Source organism: Setaria italica, chromosome II, assembly GCF_000263155.2.
Source record: "Setaria italica strain Yugu1 chromosome II, Setaria_italica_v2.0, whole genome shotgun sequence".
Lineage (NCBI taxonomy): Eukaryota > Viridiplantae > Streptophyta > Magnoliopsida > Poales > Poaceae > Setaria > Setaria italica.
The window spans coordinates 36314092-36338517 of NC_028451.1; the positions used below are offsets into that span (position 1 = coordinate 36314092).

General features: G+C 44.7%; 2 protein-coding genes and 1 non-coding gene across 3 annotated transcripts in view; 1 reads left to right on the top strand and 2 right to left on the bottom strand.

Annotated features, from left to right (window-relative positions):
• Window positions 1–4644, top strand: part of LOC101779159 (calcium-transporting ATPase 5, plasma membrane-type-like) — an 18785-nt gene extending 14141 nt beyond the window's left edge. Inside the window, exons 25-31 of the mRNA XM_022824110.1 lie at window positions 2823–2923; window positions 3041–3086; window positions 3172–3306; window positions 3532–3639; window positions 3705–3796; window positions 4180–4280; window positions 4391–4644. Coding sequence (XP_022679845.1) covers window positions 2823–2923; window positions 3041–3086; window positions 3172–3306; window positions 3532–3639; window positions 3705–3796; window positions 4180–4280; window positions 4391–4416 — 609 coding nt within the window. The 3' untranslated portion in view covers window positions 4417–4644. The remainder of the gene's footprint in view (window positions 1–2822; window positions 2924–3040; window positions 3087–3171; window positions 3307–3531; window positions 3640–3704; window positions 3797–4179; window positions 4281–4390) is intronic.
• A 525-nt stretch (window positions 4645–5169) lies between these two features.
• LOC101755204 (uncharacterized protein At1g04910) lies at window positions 5170–8302 on the bottom strand. The gene is made up of 6 exons (XM_004957196.3): window positions 8029–8302; window positions 7075–7219; window positions 6908–6975; window positions 6702–6787; window positions 5939–6521; window positions 5170–5698 (listed from the first exon to the last, which is right to left on the bottom strand). The coding sequence occupies exons 1-6, from the start codon at window positions 8134–8136 to the stop codon at window positions 5426–5428; spliced, it is 1263 nt and encodes a 420-aa protein (XP_004957253.1). The 5' UTR covers window positions 8137–8302; the 3' UTR covers window positions 5170–5425.
• A 5255-nt stretch (window positions 8303–13557) lies between these two features.
• LOC101779560 lies at window positions 13558–22145 on the bottom strand. The gene is made up of 10 exons (XR_002676285.1): window positions 20004–22145; window positions 19869–19919; window positions 19009–19506; window positions 18226–18596; window positions 16705–16821; window positions 15693–15783; window positions 15550–15596; window positions 15421–15473; window positions 14037–14332; window positions 13558–13808 (listed from the first exon to the last, which is right to left on the bottom strand). It is a non-coding gene; the product is annotated as an uncharacterized LOC101779560 (transcript).
• Between the last annotated feature and the right edge of the window lie 2281 nt (window positions 22146–24426).

The window sequence follows — 24426 nt, forward strand, 5'->3', positions numbered from 1 at the left end:
TTGCCACCAAAAAAAATCAGCGAGCAAGGATCCTGACCAGTGTGTGGTCCCAGTACATGTTTTGGACTCACAGGAGTACTCGACCCTACCCCAAAATAGGGCACTCCAGGAAAGCCAGCATGATTTGAGTGTGAATCATGCCTAATGTCTCGAATAGGGCCACATTTGATATGAAAAATGTATACCTTGAGAATATACCAACGCTTAAAAGAAAACTAGGGCGGGAAGCCTGGTAGTGTGAGAAAAATTACCGTTATTTCATGCCTTGAAGCCTCTGACAAATATCCATTAACTGATGGGGATAATCGTTGTGCAGGGGGGAAAGTGGTAGAGGGGGACCACTTTTTAGTCCATTTAGTCCATTTTAGCTACCCCCAAGTGACTAAATGATTAGTGGGGGGCTAAAGTTTAGCCCACCAAATTTAGCCCACCTGTTTGGGAAGCTTGGGGGCTAAAATGAGCTAAAGTGGGGGTGCTAAACTTTAGCCCTCCTCTTTCAAACAGGGCCTTAATCCATGGACTAGAGTGGGACTAAAACTTTTTAAAAGCTAAAAATTTTAGAAAGCTGCAACAGCCCAGTGTCACGCCCGCCGCCACAGCAGTAATTGCCATGGGGATCGAAGGGTTGGGGTCAGCATCGTCTCCTCCCGGTCTCGAGTCCGGCGCATGCGTAAAGGGGGCAGGACCCGAAGCAGCCGGAGTCGAAGGCCCCAGTCATGCTTCCCTCCAGCTCCGGGACGGGACTCGAAGAGCCTTCAGTGCTAACCTCCTCGGTTCTTGGTGAGAATGACGCCGTGGCAGCTTGATGTGGGCCACAGTCTTCACCCGAAGCGGGGGCTCTGGGTCCCAGGCTGTCATGCATCGGGATCTGCGCTCCTCGACCCTCACCGGAGCAGTCAGCCGGCGGGGGAGGAGACGGCGATCGACGACGGCGCTGACGCCTTGGACCATGGCCATCACCCTCAGAGGAGGAAGACGAACCAGAGGCGCCCTCTCCCTCAGCTGGGAAGATGACAGCAGTAGAGATGCTGATGTTGTAGCAAAGACTTCTCTTGATCGGTGGCCACTCATCGTCTCCAGTGGGCGGCTCAACAATTTCCAGAACTTGGCCGATGGAATTGCTTCAGGTTGGGAACACCAGGCCAAGAGCTTGAAGGATGTCAAATCCGAACGATCCACCGTCTCAGGAAGAAGACGGAGTACCCAGCAGTGCTTGTTCAAGAGATGCTCAGCCGTCCTTAGATTCCATGCATGCTGTGGAACACCCCTGAGCGTCAAATTCACCAATACTCGCAAAGAACCAGCTTCAGCATGAGCTTGCCGTGACCAGCGTTTCAGGTGAAGTCTGAATGTCGGTGCTCTGATGGGTCTGCCATTCCCATAGACACGCGACGCTGTTTGCTCATCCGGCAGGACGAGCGGGAAGTCTTCAAGCTCCGCCGGCGTCAGGGAGGAGGAGCTAGCAAGCAGCTCGAATTGACTCACAAGCTCAGCCATCACCATTTCCTTTGAGATCGCCGCCCGCTGGTGATGACCGAGACGAAGAAAGCATGCCGGAGAGAGTCTTCGGCCCGGGTCATGTCACTCGACCAGTCAAGGACGCACCTCTCGACTGGTGGCGCGCCTATGCATGGTGAAGCAGTGGCCATGGACGGCGCCAAGGGCCCCGTGGGTTGAGAATCATCGTCGCCGCCACTGTCAGGGTCTTCAGTTCCCGCGGGTAGATGAGCGCCTGCGCCTGTTCCTTCTTCGTTGCCTCCCAGCGCCACCCGTGCCGCCGGTTTCTGTACCGGCAGTCGTATGCCGCCCTTGAACCTGGGCACACGACACCTCGATGGGAGCCGAGATGCGCCGCCAGACCAAGACTCTCCTTGGGGCAGAAGACGATCGGAACACCGCAGCGCGGCATCCAGACGACGCCGGTGCCCGGGCCGGAGGGGCTCCGTTCTCCCGGCGAGCCGGACAGCAGGACGAGCGATGCCTAGGCCACCGGCAACGAAAACAGCATGTTCGCGGATGGGCCGTGGAGAAACAGTTGAAGCACTTGTTCCTCAAATCCTCCGGGACCTGGCGGCGGCCTCCATGAACGGGGCGGCACATGCCAGAGCCGCGGCAACGTCGCCTCCGCTACACCATCTGGAATCCATCCGCATCCGGACCACGACTGGCCAAGCGGCCATGGTGTACCTCGGAGCGGATGGTGCCCACGATTACTGACCTGAGCTGGCATGGCGGGCGCGGCTGCTCCCTCACCGGCGGCCGGTCGACCGGCAAAGCAAAAGACTCCATGGACACCGCAGCAGCGGCCGAGTCGGCAGGGCAAGCAGCACGTCGCGGTAGGAGGCCCTCCCAGTATGGAAACGTCCGAGGTGGGAGAGCCGTCGCTCCAGCGCTCCACCTTCAAGCGTCCCGCCGGCTTGAAAGGTTGCGCCAAAGGAGAGAGGGGAGAGAACGGGTAAGCCGACGCCGGGGGAAGGGGCTGGGAGGTTGACCGTGAGGAGTGCACGGCCTTGGTGGTGTCTGCCGGCTCCGGGGTGGATACCGGCGGGAGGGGAAACGATAGGAGCCATCTCCTCTCTCCTATTCCACTTTTTACAGGAGTAGTTTAGCTTGTCATGTGCATGAAAAGCATAATGAAAAATCCTTTCTGTTTATTAGAAAAAATTGTTACCGATTATTACAATAGATTGCTATTCTTTTTTAAAAAAAATAGTAAACCAATTAATTTAGACCTTGCAGGAATTTTATTTGGTGCATTTCTTGCAAATTATGGCAAATTATGTTCAGTTTGTTTTCATCTACTTAATGTACACCCTTGGCAGCTTCTTTGGGTCAACCTTATCATGGACACACTGGGAGCTCTTGCATTGGCAACTGAACCACCAACAGACAACCTAATGAAGAGGCGTCCTGTTGGCCGAAGGCATGGCACAGCATCCTTGATAGCTATGAGCACCTTTGTTTTGTGTACTCTGTTCTATTATGTAGTTAGGTGTTGTGCAAAAAGCAGTATTGATATACTTCTAATTTACTTCTGCAGGGAACCTCTTGTGACTAATGTTATGTGGAGAAACCTCTTTATCCAGGTCTCTTAGTTGCTCATCTTTATGTATTGAAGTATGTCCTGTTGAATGAGCTCGTATACATTTTCACATATTGATTTCATTGCAGGCTCTTTACCAGATAGCAGTTCTTCTCATCTTCAATTTTGATGGCAAAAGGATTCTGCGTTTACAGAATGAAAGTAGGGAGCATGCTGATAAAATGAAAAATACCTTTGTCTTTAATGCATTTGTCTTCTGCCAAGTAAGTTGGTTGCTCTCCAATTCAAGATTTCAGTAATAAGATTGTTGTCAATTTTTAGGCTATACGCTAGCTATATTTCTACTTTGTTATTTGGATATACCCCCTGTAAATTTATACCAAAGTCATTTGTGTTCTATAGCTTATTAGCAGCTTGGCAAGTGTTATATTATATCATGGTACGTATTCTTAATTGTTTTCCCATATCTGCTGTGCCATTTGTGTCAGATCTTCAATGAGTTTAATGCCCGTAAGCCTGAAGAGAAGAATGTCTTCAAGGAAGCTACAAACAACCACCTTTTCATGGGCATAGTGGGTGCAACTACTGTGCTTCAGGTAATATGCTATTTGAATGCTTTTACATGGTTTGACAGAGCGCAGGTATTAACACTCTCTAGCAGATATTGATAATTGAGTTCCTTGGGAAATTCTTCGATACTGCTAGACTGAATTGGAGACTATGGCTGCTGTCAGTTGCTATCGGTGCAGTGAGGTATGCAAGCATGCTACTTTTGTCTCACTCAAAATACCTACAGCGTGGCTTAGTGTTCCTTATGCCCAAGTATTATTTCTGGTTAATGTCAAACCAAACAGTTTGTAATGCTAACCTTGAAGAATGAATGCATAGCTACAATGATGTTGAACGTTAACACATTTGCATCAACCTAAGTGTATAAACCTAGCTTGCAGTTATGTTCTCTGCTACGTCAGTGAACAACTAGAATACGCATGACTGCCGGCTAGAATCAACATATCCTTTACAGTACTCTTTCACAAGCTCTGAATCTGATTCGATGACAGCCCAATCATCCTCGGTTCATTTACGTCTCTCACTCATAACTACATTCTGATGATCCGTGCCCTTTTTCAATCCAGCTGGCCCCTCGCCTATCTTGGGAAATTCATTCCCGTGCCTGCCAGGCCTTTCCAAAGCTACTTCAAGCGGTGTTCTTGTCGTGGAAGAAGACCACACCAAGGTAATTCACGAGCGTATGTCTAAACCCCCGATCATTTGCCATTGATTATCTGCATTCACTCAGCAAGCTTACACTAGTCCCTGCCTGCATTATTGCATTGCACGTTGTAGATGAAGAGCAGGGCGTCAAGAGCTGAGGTTTAGCAGGGATGCTGGCAAGTGCAGCAAACCTGCAGCTGAACGGCGTTTAGGAAAAGGCCGTGGCGTTTGTCTGAACAGCATTTTCTGAAGCAGCTGCAGGCTGTGCTGTGCAACTACTACCCTTTCCATTCTTTGCAAATTTGTTGAAACTAGACCTACATTGCCCATGAATTTCCATCTAGTTGGCTTATGGGTTAGCTAGTTGTGTTGCGAACTGCAGTTGCTGTCCCCTCTAATTATGCTCGTTTGTCATTTCTATAGTCGGCCTCAGTGCAGCAATGCGATGCCTGATCAGGAACAATTAAGAATCGAGCACGCCAATGCCTGATCAGGAGAATATACTCACGATCCGGTCCCTGGGAGCCTAACAGGAATGTTCGACAAAGCAGGGTCTGAACTGCAAAACATCCCTCGTCAATCATCAGTTCATCACTCACGTCTTTACCGTTGCACGCAGTCATGCGCCACCACTGACTTGGTCAATGGCGGGACCGTGGCCTCCCCCACCTGGACCAAGCGGGCCAACAGCGGCATCGTTCTCCCGGGGCCCAACGCCCATGGCGCGACGCCAGTTCTGGGTCCGGCCGGGGACCACCTGCCGCCGTGCTTTGTTAGCTCAAACGTGCCCCCAGGGCCCAGGCCCGCCCAGTCGCCCACAGAACGCAATTGCCCGCCGTCGGCGTGAAGGCATCAACCTGCCGACGCAATGATTTCCATGAAAGAACAGGTAGAGCTCACGCATTTCACAGTTTCCGCAGCAACAGGTAGACCTCATGCTCATTTTACAGCATACTTGCAATTCTTTGCTCCTCGCTGTTATACCAAATTTCAATCCCCAAACAAGTAACCAACATACAACACACGACAATTAATATTCCTCGTAACAAAACCTTAACTAGTGTACATCATGTCAACTCGAGGTACTTGTATATGCACCCAGAGCGCAGCACTGCCCAGCGGCTAGCTTCAGCCGATCTTCTTATTAGCGACGGTAGAAAAGCCATGCTAGCAGTAGCATTTGTATGCGAGGTGGTTCTTGCTGGAGATGTAAGTGGAGATGAAGTCTGAAGCCTGGGTCGAGGCGCTAGGGGAAGGCACGAGGATTTGGGTACGGCCCGACGCGATCCTCTTACCGGTCACGTGGCCATAGAACAGGCCGGCGATGGCTGGGACGAACACGTCGCTCTGGGAGCAGATCTCGAGGTCCAGAGCCCTCGCTAGGTCGGCGTTGCTGGCTTTCAGGAACTCGCCTTTGTTCTCAGCTGGTATTATGTCATCCTGTGGGAACACAAAACTGCACTAGTTAGTTTACCTGAAAAGAATAGTTGTGTTTGTTTTCCTATGCAATCTAAGACAAGCTTTTTTTTGTCTGTTAGCATAAACAGAATACGATTGACAGCTTTTATACCATGGTAAGGGAACAGGAGATTATCTCTCACTGTGTAGCATTTAGGAAGAAATGCTTGGGAGAAAACAAAATATAATTGACATTAATAAGACGCGGAGTAAGTTCCTTGCCTTGGTATAGGTGTTTGGAAATTCTTCCTTCAGATCATTGAGGCCTTTGTGCCACCAGGTCTCAGTCAAGTAGATGGTTGTATTAGCAGAGAAGCCAACACTCCTCAGGAAACCCAAAACCTCATCAGTGTTATAGCAGCCTTTTCTTCTAGCGCCTCTGGTTGTTTTGCAAGCCTTCTTTTCTAGCAAGTCGGTCCGCAAATCAATTGCCAAGACCTTCCCATCTGATTTCTTGCTTAATTCTTTAAGACCATCCAGCATTTTTCTGGCCACTTCAGAATATTCATGTTTCAATTCGAGGCCACTGAACATTGCAAGGCAAGCAGTCGCATCCAAGTCCTTGTTATTAGTCTCCCTCGGTCTTAAACTCACTGAGGAGAAAATGACCGCAAGTCTTAAGTAGTTGTTTGTTTGGAAGATGGGCTGGATGGTGTCCGTGATGAAGCTTTCAGTCACTCGGTTTGGTACTCTAATAAGTGCTGGCTTCTTAGCACTCACTTCATCAGGTAGTTCCTCTATTACTTCCACAACACCTTCCAGGTTTCTCATGAATTTATCCACATTGTACATGTCTTGGAATTTTCTGTTCATAAAACTTATGCCATTAGTTGAGATGGACAATAATGGTCACATTTATGAAAATAGTCGTGAATTCCTAGAGTAAAGGCTCATACTGTATGCACAAAATGTTGCAGCATTTACGTATCTGCAACAGGATTTATCTTAAGGAAATGAAAGTCATCCTCTTATCAAAGAAGCATACCTCTTGTTTCCTAATTCATTTCCTCTTATATCTGGAAGTACAAGTGTTGCACCTAGATACCTTGCAACAACCACAGCATCTGTGATCTGCAGATGAAAATTGTGGAATGGTGTTCCATGAATTCAATCAAACAGAATAGCAGACACATGGCTTTATTTTTGCTTATATGAGAAATCATGCCAACAAGTTAAGAGTTAGAGGTTCACCTGTGAGATGTGATATTCTGGTCCCATAGTCAAGGAGAATGTCACGTAACCATTAGATGGTTGAGTTTCTACAGAAATCATATTAGTTAGTATCAGTAACCACTTTTTTTCAGGAAAAGGTTCAGATCTGAAGAACTTATAAAATTTAAGAATGGATTATTACTTACTTGGACTTGGTATGGTCCAGCAAGGTTTAACCTCCTCATCAGCGTCCATTAGGTTCTCAACTCCACCCGTATTGATATTGCTCATTTCAGCATTATCGTCAAGCTTCATTGTGTTAAACTCTGCACCTGTTGCCTCCAAGCCCAGCTGTTCACAAACATGGATTCCGGTTACAGCAAGCCTTGATCAGTTGAAAAGACAAATCCTCCCAATAACCCTGATCTATCAGATACTGATAATATCACTACATCAGCTCCCTAGTCTGCAAGATTATGCAGATAATTCAGCGGTTTGGCAAATTAGATGCAGCCGGTTAGTTGAGGACACCTTTTAGCTTTTCATTGTTGGAGAGACTGATGGAACTATCTTAAATCTTAAAATGCGATGTAGGATAGTGACTGTTTGCAAAGAGATTTAAGAATAATGACTTCCCCCTTTTGCTTTATATCCACCCAACTGGTGTTTTTCTTCTCAAGGATGTGGCCCACCATCAGGCTTTTTCCGGGGACGCTCCCGATAATGTGTTGTTTACAGATACCGAGATTCTGATTCCTTTGACTTAAGTACCTAATAACCTCGGGGCAACGTGCTAATGGACTGGAATTGAATAATATAAACCCTAGCTAAGCCCCAGAAGTCAAGGCCGCAGAACAGTGCGAGATCCCCCTTCAGTATTGGATCCCCAAATCACTTCAGATTTGCAAGAACTAAACCGAAATGGAAATCCTAATCACACGCCGCACTCCACACAGACCAGCAACGGGACCAATCGCCGCCATCCATGTCCCCTCACACAAACAACACGGATTATAGTAGAAGAAACAAAGTGCCTGATTCTCACTCACGGCGAAGTTGCCACGCAACCACCAAATCAAGAACCAGCAAGCTACCACCGGACCCCATGAGAGGAAATCGAGAGAGAGGGGAAGGGGAGATCCTTGGAGGAAGGGACGAACCTGGGGGCCGGGGGAGGAGAAGTGGTCGTGCTTGATCATGTTGCCGAGCATGACGAACATGGAGAGGGTGAGGAACCCCGCCACCACCTGCCGCGGGTCGACCGCCATTAGCGCGGAGCCTGAGCCGCGCCGGCTGGGGGAAGTGGAAACAGGGGGAGGGGAGTGGAGTGGAGTGGAGTGGAGTGGGGGAGCCGGGAGAAGAAGGCAAGGAGCGGGGCGACCACCGACAGGGAGTGCGAGATGGCGACAGTGCGAGGCAAGCACGGTCCGCACGCGGGGGTGCCGGCTCAGCGCTAGTAAAAGGTGGCTTTGGGTTCGGTTTGGCTTGGCTGGTGGCGGAGTAGCCGGCGGGTATCCCGGCGTGGCGAGGCCGGGGTGGACGATTTTGCTGCGGAGTTTTGTTATTCTGAATCTGACAGGTGGGCCCTGAGGGTAGCAGTCACGGCTGTGATTTCTCCTCTCTTGTTGACTTGACCATGTGGATAAAATGCAGTACTTATACTGTGCTAGATTATTACTGGCTGAGCATGATTTTTGCAGTTTGGGATAAGAATGAGATCCGAGCATTAATATGCAAAGATGCTGAGATTAAACAATCTTGATTTGACAGTTTAAGTTGTAGTAAATGTAGTTCGTTCTCGAAGATAGAGTACTAAACAGCTGTAGCGCGGCTTATACAACGGTGGTGGTAAGTATGGCTCTATTGACGCGTACTGTAGCTGTACTTTTTGCCGTTTTGTTTGAGCATTGCTCTTTCTTACTGCGTAGGAAGAGAGGAGAAACTGGTCCCGGACTGAAAACAGAGAAGAGCCCCGGAAGGCCAGGACCAAAAGCACCCTCCGCGCGGCGCGCGCCGTCGGCCGTGGCATGCGCGCGCGCGCGATCCAGCACGCGCTACCCGCTCGTCCTCCCCCGTTGGGTTCGGCTTCGGTCACAGCAGTACAGCACGTGCCTCCGCGCCCTCGGGAGTCAACCGAGGACGAGCCAAGAGTGCGCAGCAACTGGCGCTGGGCGCACGAGCCGCCAGCGCGCGGTCGTCGCTGGCCCGTTGCTACGTCGCCGCTGGCCGCTGCTCCCGAGTCCCGACCCGACCTGGCGTGCTCTGTGCTCAGTCCGATCAATCAACACGCCAGAGTGCCAGACCATAGCATAGCACAACTCTGCCGATAAAGTTTCAGTCAGGTCATGCCTCGAGCGTTTTCTGCAGACCAGCAACGTGCATGTACCATTTGCGCATGATAAGGTGCAACAAAAATGCTACTTCTATAGATCAAAGCCAACAATTCTCCCCTAGTACGGCGGGGCAGTACCCAATAATACACAGCTCTGCCCAACTAACCACAGGCACAGAGGCATCTCTCTGCTCACACACAAACACTGCGTGCAGCCGAGGTGATTGCTGTAAAAAAGAAAAAGCAGCAGCAATAGTACAAGTGTACAACAAGCCACAATTCACACGTCGATCTGTTCAATTGAGAAAAAAAAAGGCACTCGGCCAGCAAACTTTGATGAATTCTCAATCGACGTGGATTTTACTGAGGTTATATCTTCAGCAATTCACTTTCAATGATATGTTTTCAAAGCTTTCCTTTCATGCACTTTGTGTTTGAACGCACATAATCATCAACCAGGAAAAAAAAACCACGCGACACATACCATTATTCTACCATTCACTCTTTCTTTGGCACCTTCAAGAGAGTGAACGCAGCGGTGACAAAAGAGCCTTCTCGATTGATGTTTGCTCACCAGTTGCTGGGGAATTCTTCCCGACTGGCCAACTTTATTACGATTTCCACTGCCCATTGATGAGTTGCTTGAAGCGTTCCGGAGTTGTTCGAGAGAGAGCTCAGACATGCCTTCGTTTTCTCGTCGTGCATAGGGTTGGATACATCCTCACACGGCACTTGGCTTGCAGCACCGATCTCCAATACAGGAAGAAACTTCTCCTCCTGTATGTTGGATCCCATCCTCTGATTTTCTTCCGCGCAGCTTGTGGCAGAGTTCAGTAAAAATAATTAAGGATCGTAGAAACTAGAAACCCATAGCATCCTTATTTTTGCAACTAGCCAGGAACACACTCCAAATGGTACATGCATGTTATTTTGCACTACTAGTTCAAAAGATATCATAATCTATTCAAAATTATTAATTAAAAATAAAACATCAGATACAAAGGGTGTTTACTAGAATGTAGGCTAGTAGCTGATTACCACGCCCAAGGCGCATGATACACTGCTGAACGAGCAATCTGCATGCATAACATAGCAACTGAAACATGCTTCTGCTATTGCCTCTGATATTCACAGTGCAAGTTTGCTTCATCAGGATCTATCTTACAAGCACCCAGTAATTTTTTCTGATTGCCAAAATTGTTCAATAACAGTAAAAGCAGTCAAAGATCATGCTAGTTAGAGAAAAACAAAATGTACCGAGCCCCATTTTCAGGTCTCACATTGGATGTATTTGGCGAATCTGAACAATCTACACAATTCAGCCATGGCTGAGCCAACTTTAATTTTCTTTTAACGTTTTATTCTGTTTCTCCCTTTTCTTTGGTTAAACGCCAGATGGGAACATTGTAGTCTCTCTACTATATTAGTGTGTGACAGTCTGACAGATGTAAATCATCTGTCATTGGAGTACTAGCGATTGCAAATATACCACTTGATTTTAAAGGCAATTCAAAGGCGTGCGCAGAGGACATCACATGGCCAATTTAGAAATTTCCTGTTCTTTACAGGATTCGAAATGAAGAAAAATATCCTTGCAAAAAAAAAAGAAATGAAGGAAAATATAAACATTTCCAATCAGGACAAAATACAGATACTCTGGCTGCTCTTTTCTTTTTGCCATCGCAAATTCGAATAATGATTAGTCATAACAATGGATTTGATAAATATTACACATATATCATCTCCAAATTATAATCAAAATGACTAAACAAGACAGCCAGAGAGATAAGAGGTAAAATAGGTCTCTGCATATTAGTAAAACTTAATAGGACATTTTCTCTCTAGCTGACCAATTGCTTTCAGATTAATTCACAGAATACTAAGATCTAGCTTGGACGATACCCTTTTGTGAAAGGTTTGCATTATTACAGCCAAAGGATTTTCTGAACATGCAAGAGAAATACAGAAATTGAGGCATCTAGTTCCTGCTATATGTGATACAATACCATACGATACTGTTTGTTTGTAGTGTGAACAGCACCTCACTGATGCAAACATGAAGGGACTTTGCAAAAAAAAAAACCAAGATAGAAACACTGCAGTATTAGTTGAATATCGTATTTACCTTTTCCTCTGCAGCATGTAGGTAAGTTGATCCTGTAACTGCCACGGTGGCATCTATACCCAATGTGTTTGCATGAAAAACCAATTAGGGAGGTGGCACAAAGGTATGTTGGAGCATAGTGTTATACAAACTTAAACAGCAGAAAACAAGACACGGTAAAAGAATACCTAGCCCTACCAAGCAAGTTACAGAAGTCCTATCGGCGATTAGTCTTACTAGCAACTTCACCGCATTAATTCTTGTGGTCATGTGGGACATGTTCAGAAAAATTGGGACAGGGAAACAAAATTTGTGGCACACCTTTCTACTCATGCATGCTTTAGCAATTTCAAGAGCCTGAACGCCCCAATAGCAGCAGTGCTAAAGCTCCTTTTGGGTTGATTGCTTGTAAGTGCTGCGATTCTTCCCACTGAACAAAGTTTAATTGGAGTAGATCCATTGACCATTGGGAACCTAGCCTCTGCTCTTGCATAGGCTGGATACACTCTCAGAGGACAACGGGTTCGTAACACTGATCTCCAATACGGGAAATAACTTCTCCTTGCATATGTGGGATTCCATCCGCCACCTACTCCTGTTCTTGCAGCCTGTAACATATTTCAATAAAGTTACAATCAAATAGCATGCTCAATAAAGTTACAATCAAATAGCATGCTCAAATAACACATGATAAGCTGTTGAACCAGGACAAGGGATGGCACAAACATAACAAGTGAAAAGGCATGGCATAAACATAACAAGCGAAACATACTTATGTTATTGCCTTAAAAGAGATTGCACTGCACTTTCCTTTCAGCATCTTTCTCACAGGCACCAAACAAATTCTAGATGCAACAAATTGTTCAACAACACTAAGGTGTTAAAAATAACAATAATGTGCCGGACTGACGTTCTCCATCACATTAGCATGGCAGAGACGAATCGTAGTTGGAATGCTGTGGCATTGCAATATGATGTGTATTTGTCTATTTGGAAGCAATTCAAAGAAATGTAGTTTGTCGAGTTGGGACATCAATTTCCTTAAGTGCACTCCATCTGGTTATTTTGGAAAACTGTAACAAATTTCAGGTAAAGAGGACAATATCTACTTGGTTTTTTTGTCATTATCTTTTGAAACTATTAACTTTCTTTGTAGCTTTTTCCAGCTGTTATTGATGGAAGGGAAAGCCTATGATTCTACAGTATATTGATTGGTCCCATACTATTTGCCTCTACTTCCTTTTATGTGTTCTAATGCGATCTATACATTATTATTTAGTATGGATTGGTGAAAAGAATGAATACTCTTCATAGCTTATGTTGCTGATGAGATAGGTATATAGAAGATTAATCGGTGCTATTATAGCAATCTGTTGACACCGTTTTTTGACACGTGTCGGAAAAAAAGGCGTCAAAAGGTAGCGAAGGTGCTGGTACAAGACGAAGACTGGTAGAATCGGCCGATGGAGTCACTGTAGCCCAGCCGATGAAGTCACAGTAGCCCAACCGATGGAGCCACAGTGGTCCGATTTTTGCGTCAATACAATCCTACATGTCTACTTCAGTACTTGAGTTAGTAGAAACCATGCACAGGCAAATGTGAATACAATTCTGTAGAACAAGATAAAATTACAACATGGGGAAGGTCAAGATGGCACTCAAGTGATCAGTGTGTTAGTCTTAGTTTCCTTTGCAAAATAATTGTTTGTTAGCATCGGATGGCAGGCATGAACTTAAATGTTAAGTGCTTTGTGCCTTCTTACTCAAAGTCCTGTGCACTTCATGCATTTAATCTGATAGTTCAAGGCTCAAATATGAGCCACTTTATATGTTTTCATATTTGCTTTGACACTTATATGTAGAATTGATCCTTGTGTATCTCAATACGCTAAAAACAACAAATTGTTAGAATCGTATGATAACAAAGCACTATAATTTTTATACTCTTGTTAGGAGTTTTTTGTTTATTTAATACACTATTATCATCATATTGAATACTCAGTGTATCATAATATAATACAAATTTTGCCACACGTAGCAACGCACGGGCACGATCCTAGTCCTCTTTAAACATGTTTCGTAGCACATATACAGAAGTTCAGAAAAGAAGCCAATTTCGTAAGATTTTAGTTATTCTTTGATAACCACCTCTCGCGAACGAATTTGATGGCACGATGAACATTTCCCTATAGTATGTAATTTCAGAGGCGGGTGGAATTTGCATTTTGGAGTCTTGAGACACAAACCGACACGTTTGGGGGGAAAAAAGCACATTTCCCATTGCATTAAGCCTAGGGCATTGTCTAGGTCCAGGTCACCCACAATTGTTATAGTCAGTTAGTATTACACGGCCATTAACACACAAAGGCCATAGTAGCATAAGGTTTAGCCACATCAATGCCATTTAATTGGGAACATCCACTAAAAAAACGCAACACTCAGTGACCAACCAGCTCGATCTTGGAGAAACTTGCACGTTGTAACACCCATTTGCCACCAGGCACCTGCTCAAACAAAAACATGGTGGCACAAAGGTATGTTGGAGCATGGTGTCATACAAACTTAAACAGCAGAAAACAAGACACGGTAAAAGAATACCTAACCCTACCAAGTAAGTTACAGAAGTCCTATCGGGCGATTGGTCTTACTAGCAACTTCACCGCATTAATTCTTGTGGTCATGTGGGACATGTTCAGAAAAATTGGGACAGGGAAACAAAATTTGTGGCATACCTTTCTACTCATGCATGCTTTAGCAATTTCAAGAGCCTGAATGCCCCAATAGCAGCAGTGCTAAAGCTCCTTTTGGGTTGATTGCTTGTAAGTGCTGTGATTCTTCCCACTGAACTAAGCTTATGATCTGTAATTGGAGTACATCCATTGACCATTGGGAACCTAGCCTCTGCTCTTGCATAGGCTGGATACACTCTCACAGGACAACGGGTTCGTAACACTGATCTCCAATATGGGAAATAACTTCTCCTTGCATATGTGGGATCCCATCCGCCACCTACTTCTGTTCTTGCAGCCTGTAACATATTTCAATAAAGTTACAATCAAATAGCATGCTCAAATAACACATGATAAGCTGTTGAACCAGAACAAGGCAGGGCACAAACATAACAAGCGAACATACTTATGTTATTGCCTCGAAAGAGGTTGCACTGCACTTTCCTTTATCAGCATCTTTCTCACAGGCACCAAACAAATTCCAGATGCAACAAATTATTCAACAACACTAAGGTGTTAAAAATAACAATAATGTGCCAGACTGACATTCTCCATCACATTAGCATGGCAGAGACGAATCGTAGTTGGAATGCTGTGGCATTGCAATATGATGTGTATTTGTCTATTTGGAAGCAATTCAAAGAAATGTAGTTTGTCGAGTTGGGACATCAATTTCCTTAAGTAATTTTGAAGTTGATGTAAATAAAAAAATGGAACAGGAAAAAGGCATAAATTCCTGTAGCTTTCTTTCTTTTTGCGACCACAGTGTTACTTATTACCGTTCTAACTGAAACAAGACCAAAAGCAGTTATCACAAGATCAAGCACCCACACACCCAAAAAAAGGGAAAATAGATGTTAGCATAATGCAAGTAAAGCAAATACATTTAACATCTAGTTTACCTATTACTTGCAGATTTGTTCACAGGGTAAGTTCTAGGACAATCCCTGACTTCAAACAGTTTGCATTGTTCCATAATAAAATTTAAAGTACTGAATTGAAGCATGCAGACCATTACAGAGTAAACATTGCCAAGGCCAAGATCTTTCTTGTTGTGTGTGTGTGTGTTGGGGGGGTGGGGTGGGGGGGTGAGACTGCAGATGAGAAATTGACAACAGCTTTGCGTCTCTAATAAAGAGATAAATGGTCATGGCTTATAATAACTTATAAGCACCAGCCCATAATAATGAACTAGCAACCAAATCTAACTTGATACCAAACTAAACATGCAAGTGACTAATCTGATGATAATATGCTACATTACCCACAATATTGTTTATGCGAACACCTCATGAACTGCATCTCACAACAAAACAAGGCAGTTTGCAAAAAGATCAAGAAGCGAAGATAGAGATTCTCCAATACAACAACATTTAATTATCTTTACCTTTTCCTCTGCAGCATGCAGAATAGCCGTTTCCATAACTCCTCTGTTTGCACCTACAAGTCCATGACAAAAAAAGGTTAGGGCTGATTTTTTGTTAAATGGATAAAGAACCACTTGCGCCCAACACACCTTTGCTACATGACTTTTTGTCTGACATTTTGCAGTCATAAGGTTGGCTTCAAGAAAAAGTCCAAGACAAAATAAAATAATCAACAAAATAAACATGTATTTGCCAAGAAAATTATTGTGTGAAGCAGTACGAAGAGTAGTACAGGTTTATAGTGTCCATGACTTCTTCAGTGGGGAGAAACCCATAGTCTTTGAGGATAGATGAAACATGTTCCAAGACCTCCATTCGGACACCTGCATGACATACAAACTGTTGCATAAGGTAGAGGAAAATAAACAGAAAAGGCAATACGTTGCTAACCTATTGTGCATACAATGTAGCGATCATATAAACAATGGTACCAAAGAGATGATGGAAAGAATTGTTTGCAATAAGAGTTGGAAGACAATAGAACAGCGTGCAAAAAACAGTTACAAAAATAGAATCACATTCAGTTTACTACTTGTTCTACAAACTACATAATAAGAATGTTAACAAGAACAAAATTGAGGGGCAGACATTTTAGAAAACATGTTAAATTTTAGAAAGTGGTTATCTAATATGAAACTTAACACCAGCTGCGAACATTCAGCATAGTTACAGAAGCTCTTTATAAATATGTCTATTCATTTGTAAACAAACAAGGTCAGCATTATCTGTACCCTAACATAGAATGACCTGTATCTACATAGCCATAACTTGAATTCATAACAATATATTAATGAGATTAACACAGACTTGTTAGCCATCTTACATATAGCATCTGATACAAACTAAAAAATATATTCACTACTATGGCATAATTATATAGTAATCAGTTACAAGATGTATAAAAGTTTCATTAATACTCCCTCCGTCCCAAATTATATGTCGTTTTGGCTTTTCTAGGTTCATAGGTGTTTGTATGCATCTAAAATGCATGGAAACACCTATGAACCTAGAAAAACCAAAACGACCTATAATTCGGAACGGAGGGAGTAGTTACTCAATATATGAGTCCAAGTTACGACTTACAACAGAAATTGTAGAGGTTTTTGCTGTTTCTAGTTCATGTTTATTACATTAAACAAAAGAGACAGTTTTAAGGCATAGTCCCTTCGATTATTTTAATTCCATAGATGAAAAGTGATCCTTTTTATTTGATGTTCTATGATTCCAAGAAGAGAATTCACTACCTCATTTAGGGCCTGTTTGCTTCGAGTCTTGCCAAATTTGCCTGGCGCAGGCAGCGATCTCAGGGGTCCAATTTCGGACACCTGCGGCTGGCGCTGCTGCCTGGGCTGACAAGCTGCCTGGCAGGCAGCATCCAAACAAGCCCTTAGTGCTAGAGACAATTTTACAAGACTAATTCCTTTGTCCATTGCTTACTATGGGTGGTTTAGACATTCAATGAGGGAGCAAGATAAATAACTTTAATGGAGGCATATCGTCATGTTTTTTTCCTAATTATGAGTTCACAAACCTATAACATCAAGAAAGAATGAATAGATTTCAGTGAGCTTTGCTAAAAAATTATCAGAAACTACACTTCAGAAAACTGCATCTATTTTTAGCATGAGCTGCAATACTAGGCCCACATGTCAACCACTCAGAGGTCAGCAGAGCCATATATGCGTGGCATGTGGGTCATAGTTGTCATCAGCTGGTAAAATGTGCATCTTTATGAAAATATGGGCACAATAAGTACAGTTCTGGGTTGAGGGTTCGAAGAAGTAGTAGTTAGTTCATTGGTAATTTTTGAGCTTGGAAGTGTAGTTCTCCGAGTTATGGAAAAAGACAGGCGTAGTTCATATATACTTGCTGTAAGAAAAGTTCATTGGTCTAAGCAAGACACCTCTCGAAACATTGCAGCAAGAGGCTAAAACGAAATTGGCATATGTTCAACGTAATATAACACTTCCATAGTCCAAATTATACCAAAGAAACCTCGTGACATATGTACTACACATCAATCTGATTAGTAAATGTGTTGCAATCTTATTAATATAATACCAACTCTGGAATTCAGATATTAAATTTACTTGGAAGATTGTAGGGATGGAATACCCCTAATAGATGGTATCTACTCTCATAACCAATGCAATCCAATCTCTAGCTCACTAGACAAGAGTACGATATATTCTATCTTAAGGATGAGTACTACTATTGGAACAAACCTAGGAAGGTATGACTCTCCTCACGGTCCAAGCACTAGTTGAGAAGGCCTCCAGTTTCTCAACACAACAGGGGCTCTCTTAAACTTTAATGAGAAGCCACAACACTGTGGAAAGTATAAAATTGAGATGTTTCTAAGGCGAAGTTGAAACTCCACCAAATAGAACAAAGCAAGTTATGCCGTCTATGCAAATCCAACCAGAGTCAACAGGTTGCAAACCAACCAGCGATTTTGCAAAAGTTAAGTTCATTTCTGTTTAGATTCATTAAAAATAATGAACTCAACCAGTGATTTTGCAAAAGTTAAGATCATTTCTGTATAGCTCCGTTAAAAAGAACGAACTCTTATTACAAGTCTGTCAAATATAACATATATATCAATCTTTTCATTCAACGTAAGAGCTATTAACATTCTTCATGCTACTAAGATTAGAGCATGTATTTTCTTAACAGCAATGCTAACTGTAGTAAAATAAAAAAATAAAATACTAAGAACCAGGCATCTGAGGCACTGCAGCGGCAATAGACAGAAAAATGCCTACCTCTGAATGTGCCTGAATGTATGCTGAAAGAGGTTCAACAACATGGGAAATTACATCAACAAGCAGCCCTGCACAATCAATAAGTGTTCTCTTTTCCTCCAGAAGCTTCTGTGCCATTTCATTTCATTTGAGCCTTTTCCCCATCTTAAGGCAATGGAAAGCCTCAGTAGACGCTTATTGATAATGTCAAACCCATCTTTCTTACTACTGCCATTTATATTGGAGGAGCAGCTCCCACGGATATGCTCCTGAGCAGCAAGCAGTAGAACTGCAGACTGGATAAGTTTTCCACCCTCAATGTAAATCCAGACCTCTTCAAGTAGATTATTTGTCTTTTCTGCAAGCAGTCTAGTTGTATCCAAGAAGATCTTCTGTAAAACAGCAAGGAACAAAAATTAAAGTGTCATTTAACATTTGTATGAAAGCAAGTTGTGCTGAATAACTTTCTATATATCGCTTTGTTTCCTCCTATCAAAGTAAATATGGATTAAGGAAAAACTCCAAGGAAAAAAAAAGGTAATAGCAATATTTAGTGTATATTTTATTGAAGACATGCACGGACACATGAAGTAAGCCAAAAGCTTAACAACGGGAAACTATATACTTTCTCCGCCAAATCGAGATGGAAAGGGTGCTCAGTCCTTAGTATCACTAATTCATTTTAGCAGTTGCCTGGGATCTATGGCAAGACCACAGCTACTTTTTACATGCCATGCTGGAAAAAGAACTTTGTGTTCGCGCGAGATACAGCAGATGGGGAGGGGGGGCGGGGCGGGCACAAACCATTTCAGGCAGATACAGCAGATGGATAAGCTTGTAGATGTAATCCAGATGATTCTGGCTGGAAGAAAGATTGTCCTCCAGATACTTATGCAGGCAAGTATTCTCAACTGCAACATGGAGCGGGAGTAGGTTCTCAATGACAACATTGCCAACTGTGCGTACATTGGCTGATGCGCCATGGCGTAAGAGCAGTTCGATCATCTCAACAGAGAACTTTTCAGCAGCTTCGTGGAGCGGGAAGTATCCATTCTTGTTTATGAAGTTGGGATTGGCACGCATCCCAGAGAGCTCAGGTGCCTTGCCCTCCAATACAACTTCTGCACACCGCAGGGCGTTGAAACTGATCATGTAGGTTAAGGTTAGTGTAGTGATGGTAAGATTCCATGACATGCCCCTGCCCTCGCATTTGTCGAAAAATTGGAGGAAGCACTGGGCGCTATCCTTATTAAGGATGGGCTCCACTTGGTCATAATTGTCGAAGAATGTATTACACACCCACTAGATGGATCCATTAGAATTGAAAAAGGTGAAAGGCATCAGCATATATATAAAAGAGCTCAACAAACTGTCTATGGAGGTGCATATGTGATAACAACAACAGAACCTTGTAAACCAAGCAAGTTGTGGTAGCCTAGAGATGAAACCAAACATGAGGCATCAACAGCAAGGGAATAGAGAATATAAGGGGACCTAAAGCCTATCATGATTCAGGTATGTGAATCCACATGTTCCTATCCAAAGGTTCATATATGACAACACTAAACATATTGTTTCAGTAGAAGCACCATATATATTACAGGATTAAACAAAATAACATAACTAATGGAATGATCCATCAATTGAATTCTAAGGTAACTTACCTTAGGAGTAGTGTTTCGGATGATTATGTCATTTACTACGGACCTGGCCATCTGAAAGAGAGAATGTCAAGAGTCAGCACAACAGGGAGAAAATAGAATGGGAGAGGAATATCACACAGATGGACAGTTATCGACCTTCTCATGGAAACTCCAACCGCCCTTGGTAGTGTCAATAATAGGGGCAGGCCGCCGAGGATACTCGTTTCTCACTGTAATAGATCCATCATTGCCATTACCATTATCTTTGTCACAGGCAGGTGCCTTCAATTTCAATTCCATCCTTGCGTTTTTTGAAACAAGGAAGTTTGATCTCGAATTACGCTCCAAAGAAGATTACTACAAGGCACGCAATGGTCAAACAATGACTCAGAAGACCATGAAATAAAACGAGGCATTCTATCTAAAATGGATCACACACCACTGAAACATAAACATATGCTGCAAATAGAAAACATTGTATTTACTGCATAAATCCTGAAATGTAACAATGATTGATATATGTGAAATGAAGGGCCAAACAACTTTATAACATACCAGTTGAACCCAGGTGCTAGAAACTCTGATGCATATGAATTATGAAATTAGAAACCAAAAGCTAAATTAGATGTTTGAGTTCAACAAGAAGTGAAAGATATTCACTGGTCACTGACTTGCACGAATAACTAACTTGCCCTTGCTGATTCCACTTGAAGCACAATGAGAGAACTTGGCATGTAAGACACGGCACCAAACCAACAAAACAAAAAAAAAGTATACACAACTCGCAGAGGACATATATATGGCTACGTAGCAACTGAGACTAAAGACTGAGCCAACAAAACGAGGTGCAAAAAAATTAAGCTCGGGTTCAGTCCAAGGTTCAGATTTGACGTATTGACATGAGGAACAGCATCGGATCTGAGGAATGTAGCCAACAGATGCTGATCCCAACTCTAAAGTACCAAGAAATATGTTCCAAACTTCGCCATAGGAAGAGATGCCGCAGTTCACCAAAGGTTCTTTTTATTTAAAAAAAGCAACAGAACAACAAACTGTCGTGTTGATAACAAGAGAGGAACTAATGACCAAATATCAGAAACATAATGCATTACCACAGGCCGGTTCCGACTTGGATCTGCTTATAATACGAAAAAGATAGAATCTTTCCCGGGTGAATCTTTCCGGATCAGAAGAAAAATATCATCAAGCAGTTGAATTCGAGATAGTGGGTTGGGGTTGGGGTGCGGGGCGGTGGCGGCCGGGAGTTTGGGGCGGGGAGGGTTGCCCTAGTCGTCGGAGGGCAGAGGTGGGTTCGCGATGGGGGGAGGACTGAGGACCACGATGAGTGGCTGGAAATCTCTACTCCTAAAAAACGCAAAAGAGGTGACGAAATGTCGTACGTCACGGTTCCTCCGTTCCATCGTCCCGCGCTCCATCGATTTGGAGCCCTTCGTGCCCGACAGAAGCGGCGACGGGGGTCTCTGCGCCCTACGATCGAAGGAACCCCCTCCGCACGCCCTGGAACGTCCCTCCGCGTACAGAAACATTTTTCGACCCTACGATCGATTCGTGCCTCTCACCTCTCCCCTTCCCCGCTGCCGCTGCCCCTCACATCCTTCCCCTCACGTCCCACCAATCGTGCTCGTGGTCCATCACCACACCGCCACCGTCGCGTCCTCAATCGCCACACCATCGCGTCCGATCATCTTGCCGAGATTCAAAATGGGACAGCCAATTCTCACGCGTGATAAACACCTGCACTTCCTCGGTTCCTCCCTCTTTGTTTGGCTATGTACTTCCCTGAGCAGCGGAGGCGGCCGCGGCAGCACTCACGACCCGGTCGGAGACGAACCACCGCAGCCCCTTGGTAGGCTCAAATTGAGATCCCCTTTGCCTCCTCTTTCTGTTTTTGTGTTTATCATCGGAATACGTCATTCATACTATGTCCTACATTTTCTCCGGCGAAGTTCCAGCCATGCACGTGCATGGCGCCGCTGCGTGGTCGTCGTCGGGCAGGATCGGAGCTAGAAGATGAAGTTGCAACCTTTAGATCCAAAACCGATGGCTTAGATCAGATATAAACCATACCCCTTCGTGTGGATGTGGTGCACCGTAGACTACTCTAGCACCCTGGTCCATAGACTCCATGAACCGAGACTACCAGTCCAAGCTTGTCACACCCGGTTTTAAAACAAAACCAAGTGCTACCTATATGTATGCCAGGATCTAGTTTCATACATATAGTGACATCATAAGTGAATAACAGCAACAGTATCACGTAAAAAGATACAATTAAAGACTTACAAGACTATCAGAGATATACAGCTTAAACCCTGGAAACAGAGGCTCCAAACTTCACAGGCAATCGACTGGGGGTTGTGTACGCCTAGAACTCAGCACCATCTTTAGCAAACTTTTAGCTTCTTCTTCTGAGCAATGTTGCTTATAGCAAGGGTGAGCACATGTCGTACTCAGCAAGTGTGAGGAGAATATGAATGCAAGGCTTAAACAAGGATAGGCTGACTGGTTGACTGCATTAAGCATTTTTAGTTGGTCAAATTTTATTAACACCTGATTACTAAGGTATAAGTATATACCAACCCACAATTAATGGAAACATAAACATAAGCCATAAGCATATGGCACAACCGTAACCTCGATTTAAGTCCATCTTCAAGTATATTAATCATGTGAGGGTCCAGACCGCTCTTAACCCTGAGCACGGCTGATCGATCGGTTTTACACTCTGCAGAGGTCGCACATCTTTACCCACAAGTCGCGTAAAAGTTCAAAAGAATTTTGACCCAACCATGCGGTGCTGATCAGGCACCATACCACACTTCCGAGGTGTGATTGCATAGGGACGCTACGAGGCCTTTACAAATATTCATTAGTAAGTGTTAACCCGCTAAGGTTTCGGTGTCTGGCGTGCACAACCTATCACAGGCCGATGATGTAACGACTCAGTCCCCCCTCTTGCCTCTTCATGACTAAGATTACCCCAGACTAAGGTTTCTAATTATTCGGCCAAAACTAGAGCCATTTAGTCTTGTGGTAGCACTATTTTCCTGGGTGGTCGCTCCATGTTCCGATTAAACTTTACGATCTTGTATTAGTGAAAGGTATAGCATCAATAAAATAAGTTCATCATATTGTTCATTAGGACCACCATAACCCAAGTATAGCAGCTAAGCATAGCTACCCAACAGAAAGATAAACCCAGGTTGACAAGGAATGATCATAAAGGCTAGGCGAATCTTGATAGGACCCATCAAATTAAATGCAAACATATGCAATAGTGATTAAATAAAGTTATTGGGACAAAAGCACAAAACACACTTGCCTTCCTATAAGTAGTATTGCTGCTCAGAATGTCTTCAACTTCTTTCTGTTGAATGTCCTCGAAGTACGTTCGTTCTACTCGCATCAATCATCCAAGACAAATATCCAGAGCACGCATATACAAGCAAACAAAAGAACTAAATTAAAAACAGTACACCAATCATCATAAACAGAAAGAAACAAGCTTACAAAACTATTCTACACGACAAGACGAACGCGTGGACACAAAGAACGCTAAAAACGGAGCTAGGATGCAAAAGATACGCTTAAAACAAACTACAGGAATTTAACTGCGAGAAAACTAAACTTTCAGGGACTTAGCTGCAAGAAACCAAGGACCTAAACATAATTAAGCAAAAATGCAACCTAGAACTGCGGGTTGATTTCGCAAAAACGTGGGGTTTAAAACGAAAGAAAACAGAACCTCTTTGAAACGATCTTTGAACTGTGGTGGACTGCGGAGCAATTTGCAAAAACTGCAGGGGCCTAAATGCAAAAGTAGCGGCGCGGCGGCGCTTCGCGGCGGCTGATCGGCGGCGCGCGGCGATCGCGTCCGGGCGTCTCTTCGAGCGCGGGATGGACCGGGAGGAAGCGGAGGGTGCGGCAAGCGCATTGCGGCGGTCGACGACGGGCGAAACGCGGCGGAGGCGGCGGTGCGGGGCACGGTGGCGAGCTGGCGCTCCGGCGGCTCGTGCGGGCGGAGGAAGGCTCGGGACGCCCTGGGAACGCACGGCCGAGGTCCTTACCGCAGCGCGGAGTTTCGGGCGGCGTCAAGGGAGAAGAAGAGGCGGCGGAGGAGGAGCGTGACGGCGGCGCTTGATGCGGAGGAGGCGAGCTAGGGTTGGGGGAAAAGAGGCGAGGCGGCGGCTATTTTTGGGCGTCTCGGCGTGCGGGCCCAAGGGCGAGGCGGACGCGGTGCGGGAGTCCCGCTCGGACTCGAGCTCGGGCTCGAGGCGGACTCCGCGCGCGGCATGGAAAGCGGAGGGGATCCGGCAGGCGGTTGCGGGAGGAGGACGATGACACGGCTGGAACGGGAGCTGAGCCGGCCAGCGGAGGGAGCGCGGGTTGGGCCGGAGGGTGAGCTGCTGGGCCGGCAGGAGGATTGGTGCGGCGTTGGGCCGACGCAGGGATGGGCCAGAGAAACGGCTGGCCCGTAAAGGAGAAAGCGGGAGAAGTCGGCCCAAAGAAGAAAGGAAGAAGAAAAAGGAAAAAGGGCTTCCTCAAACGAATTCAAATT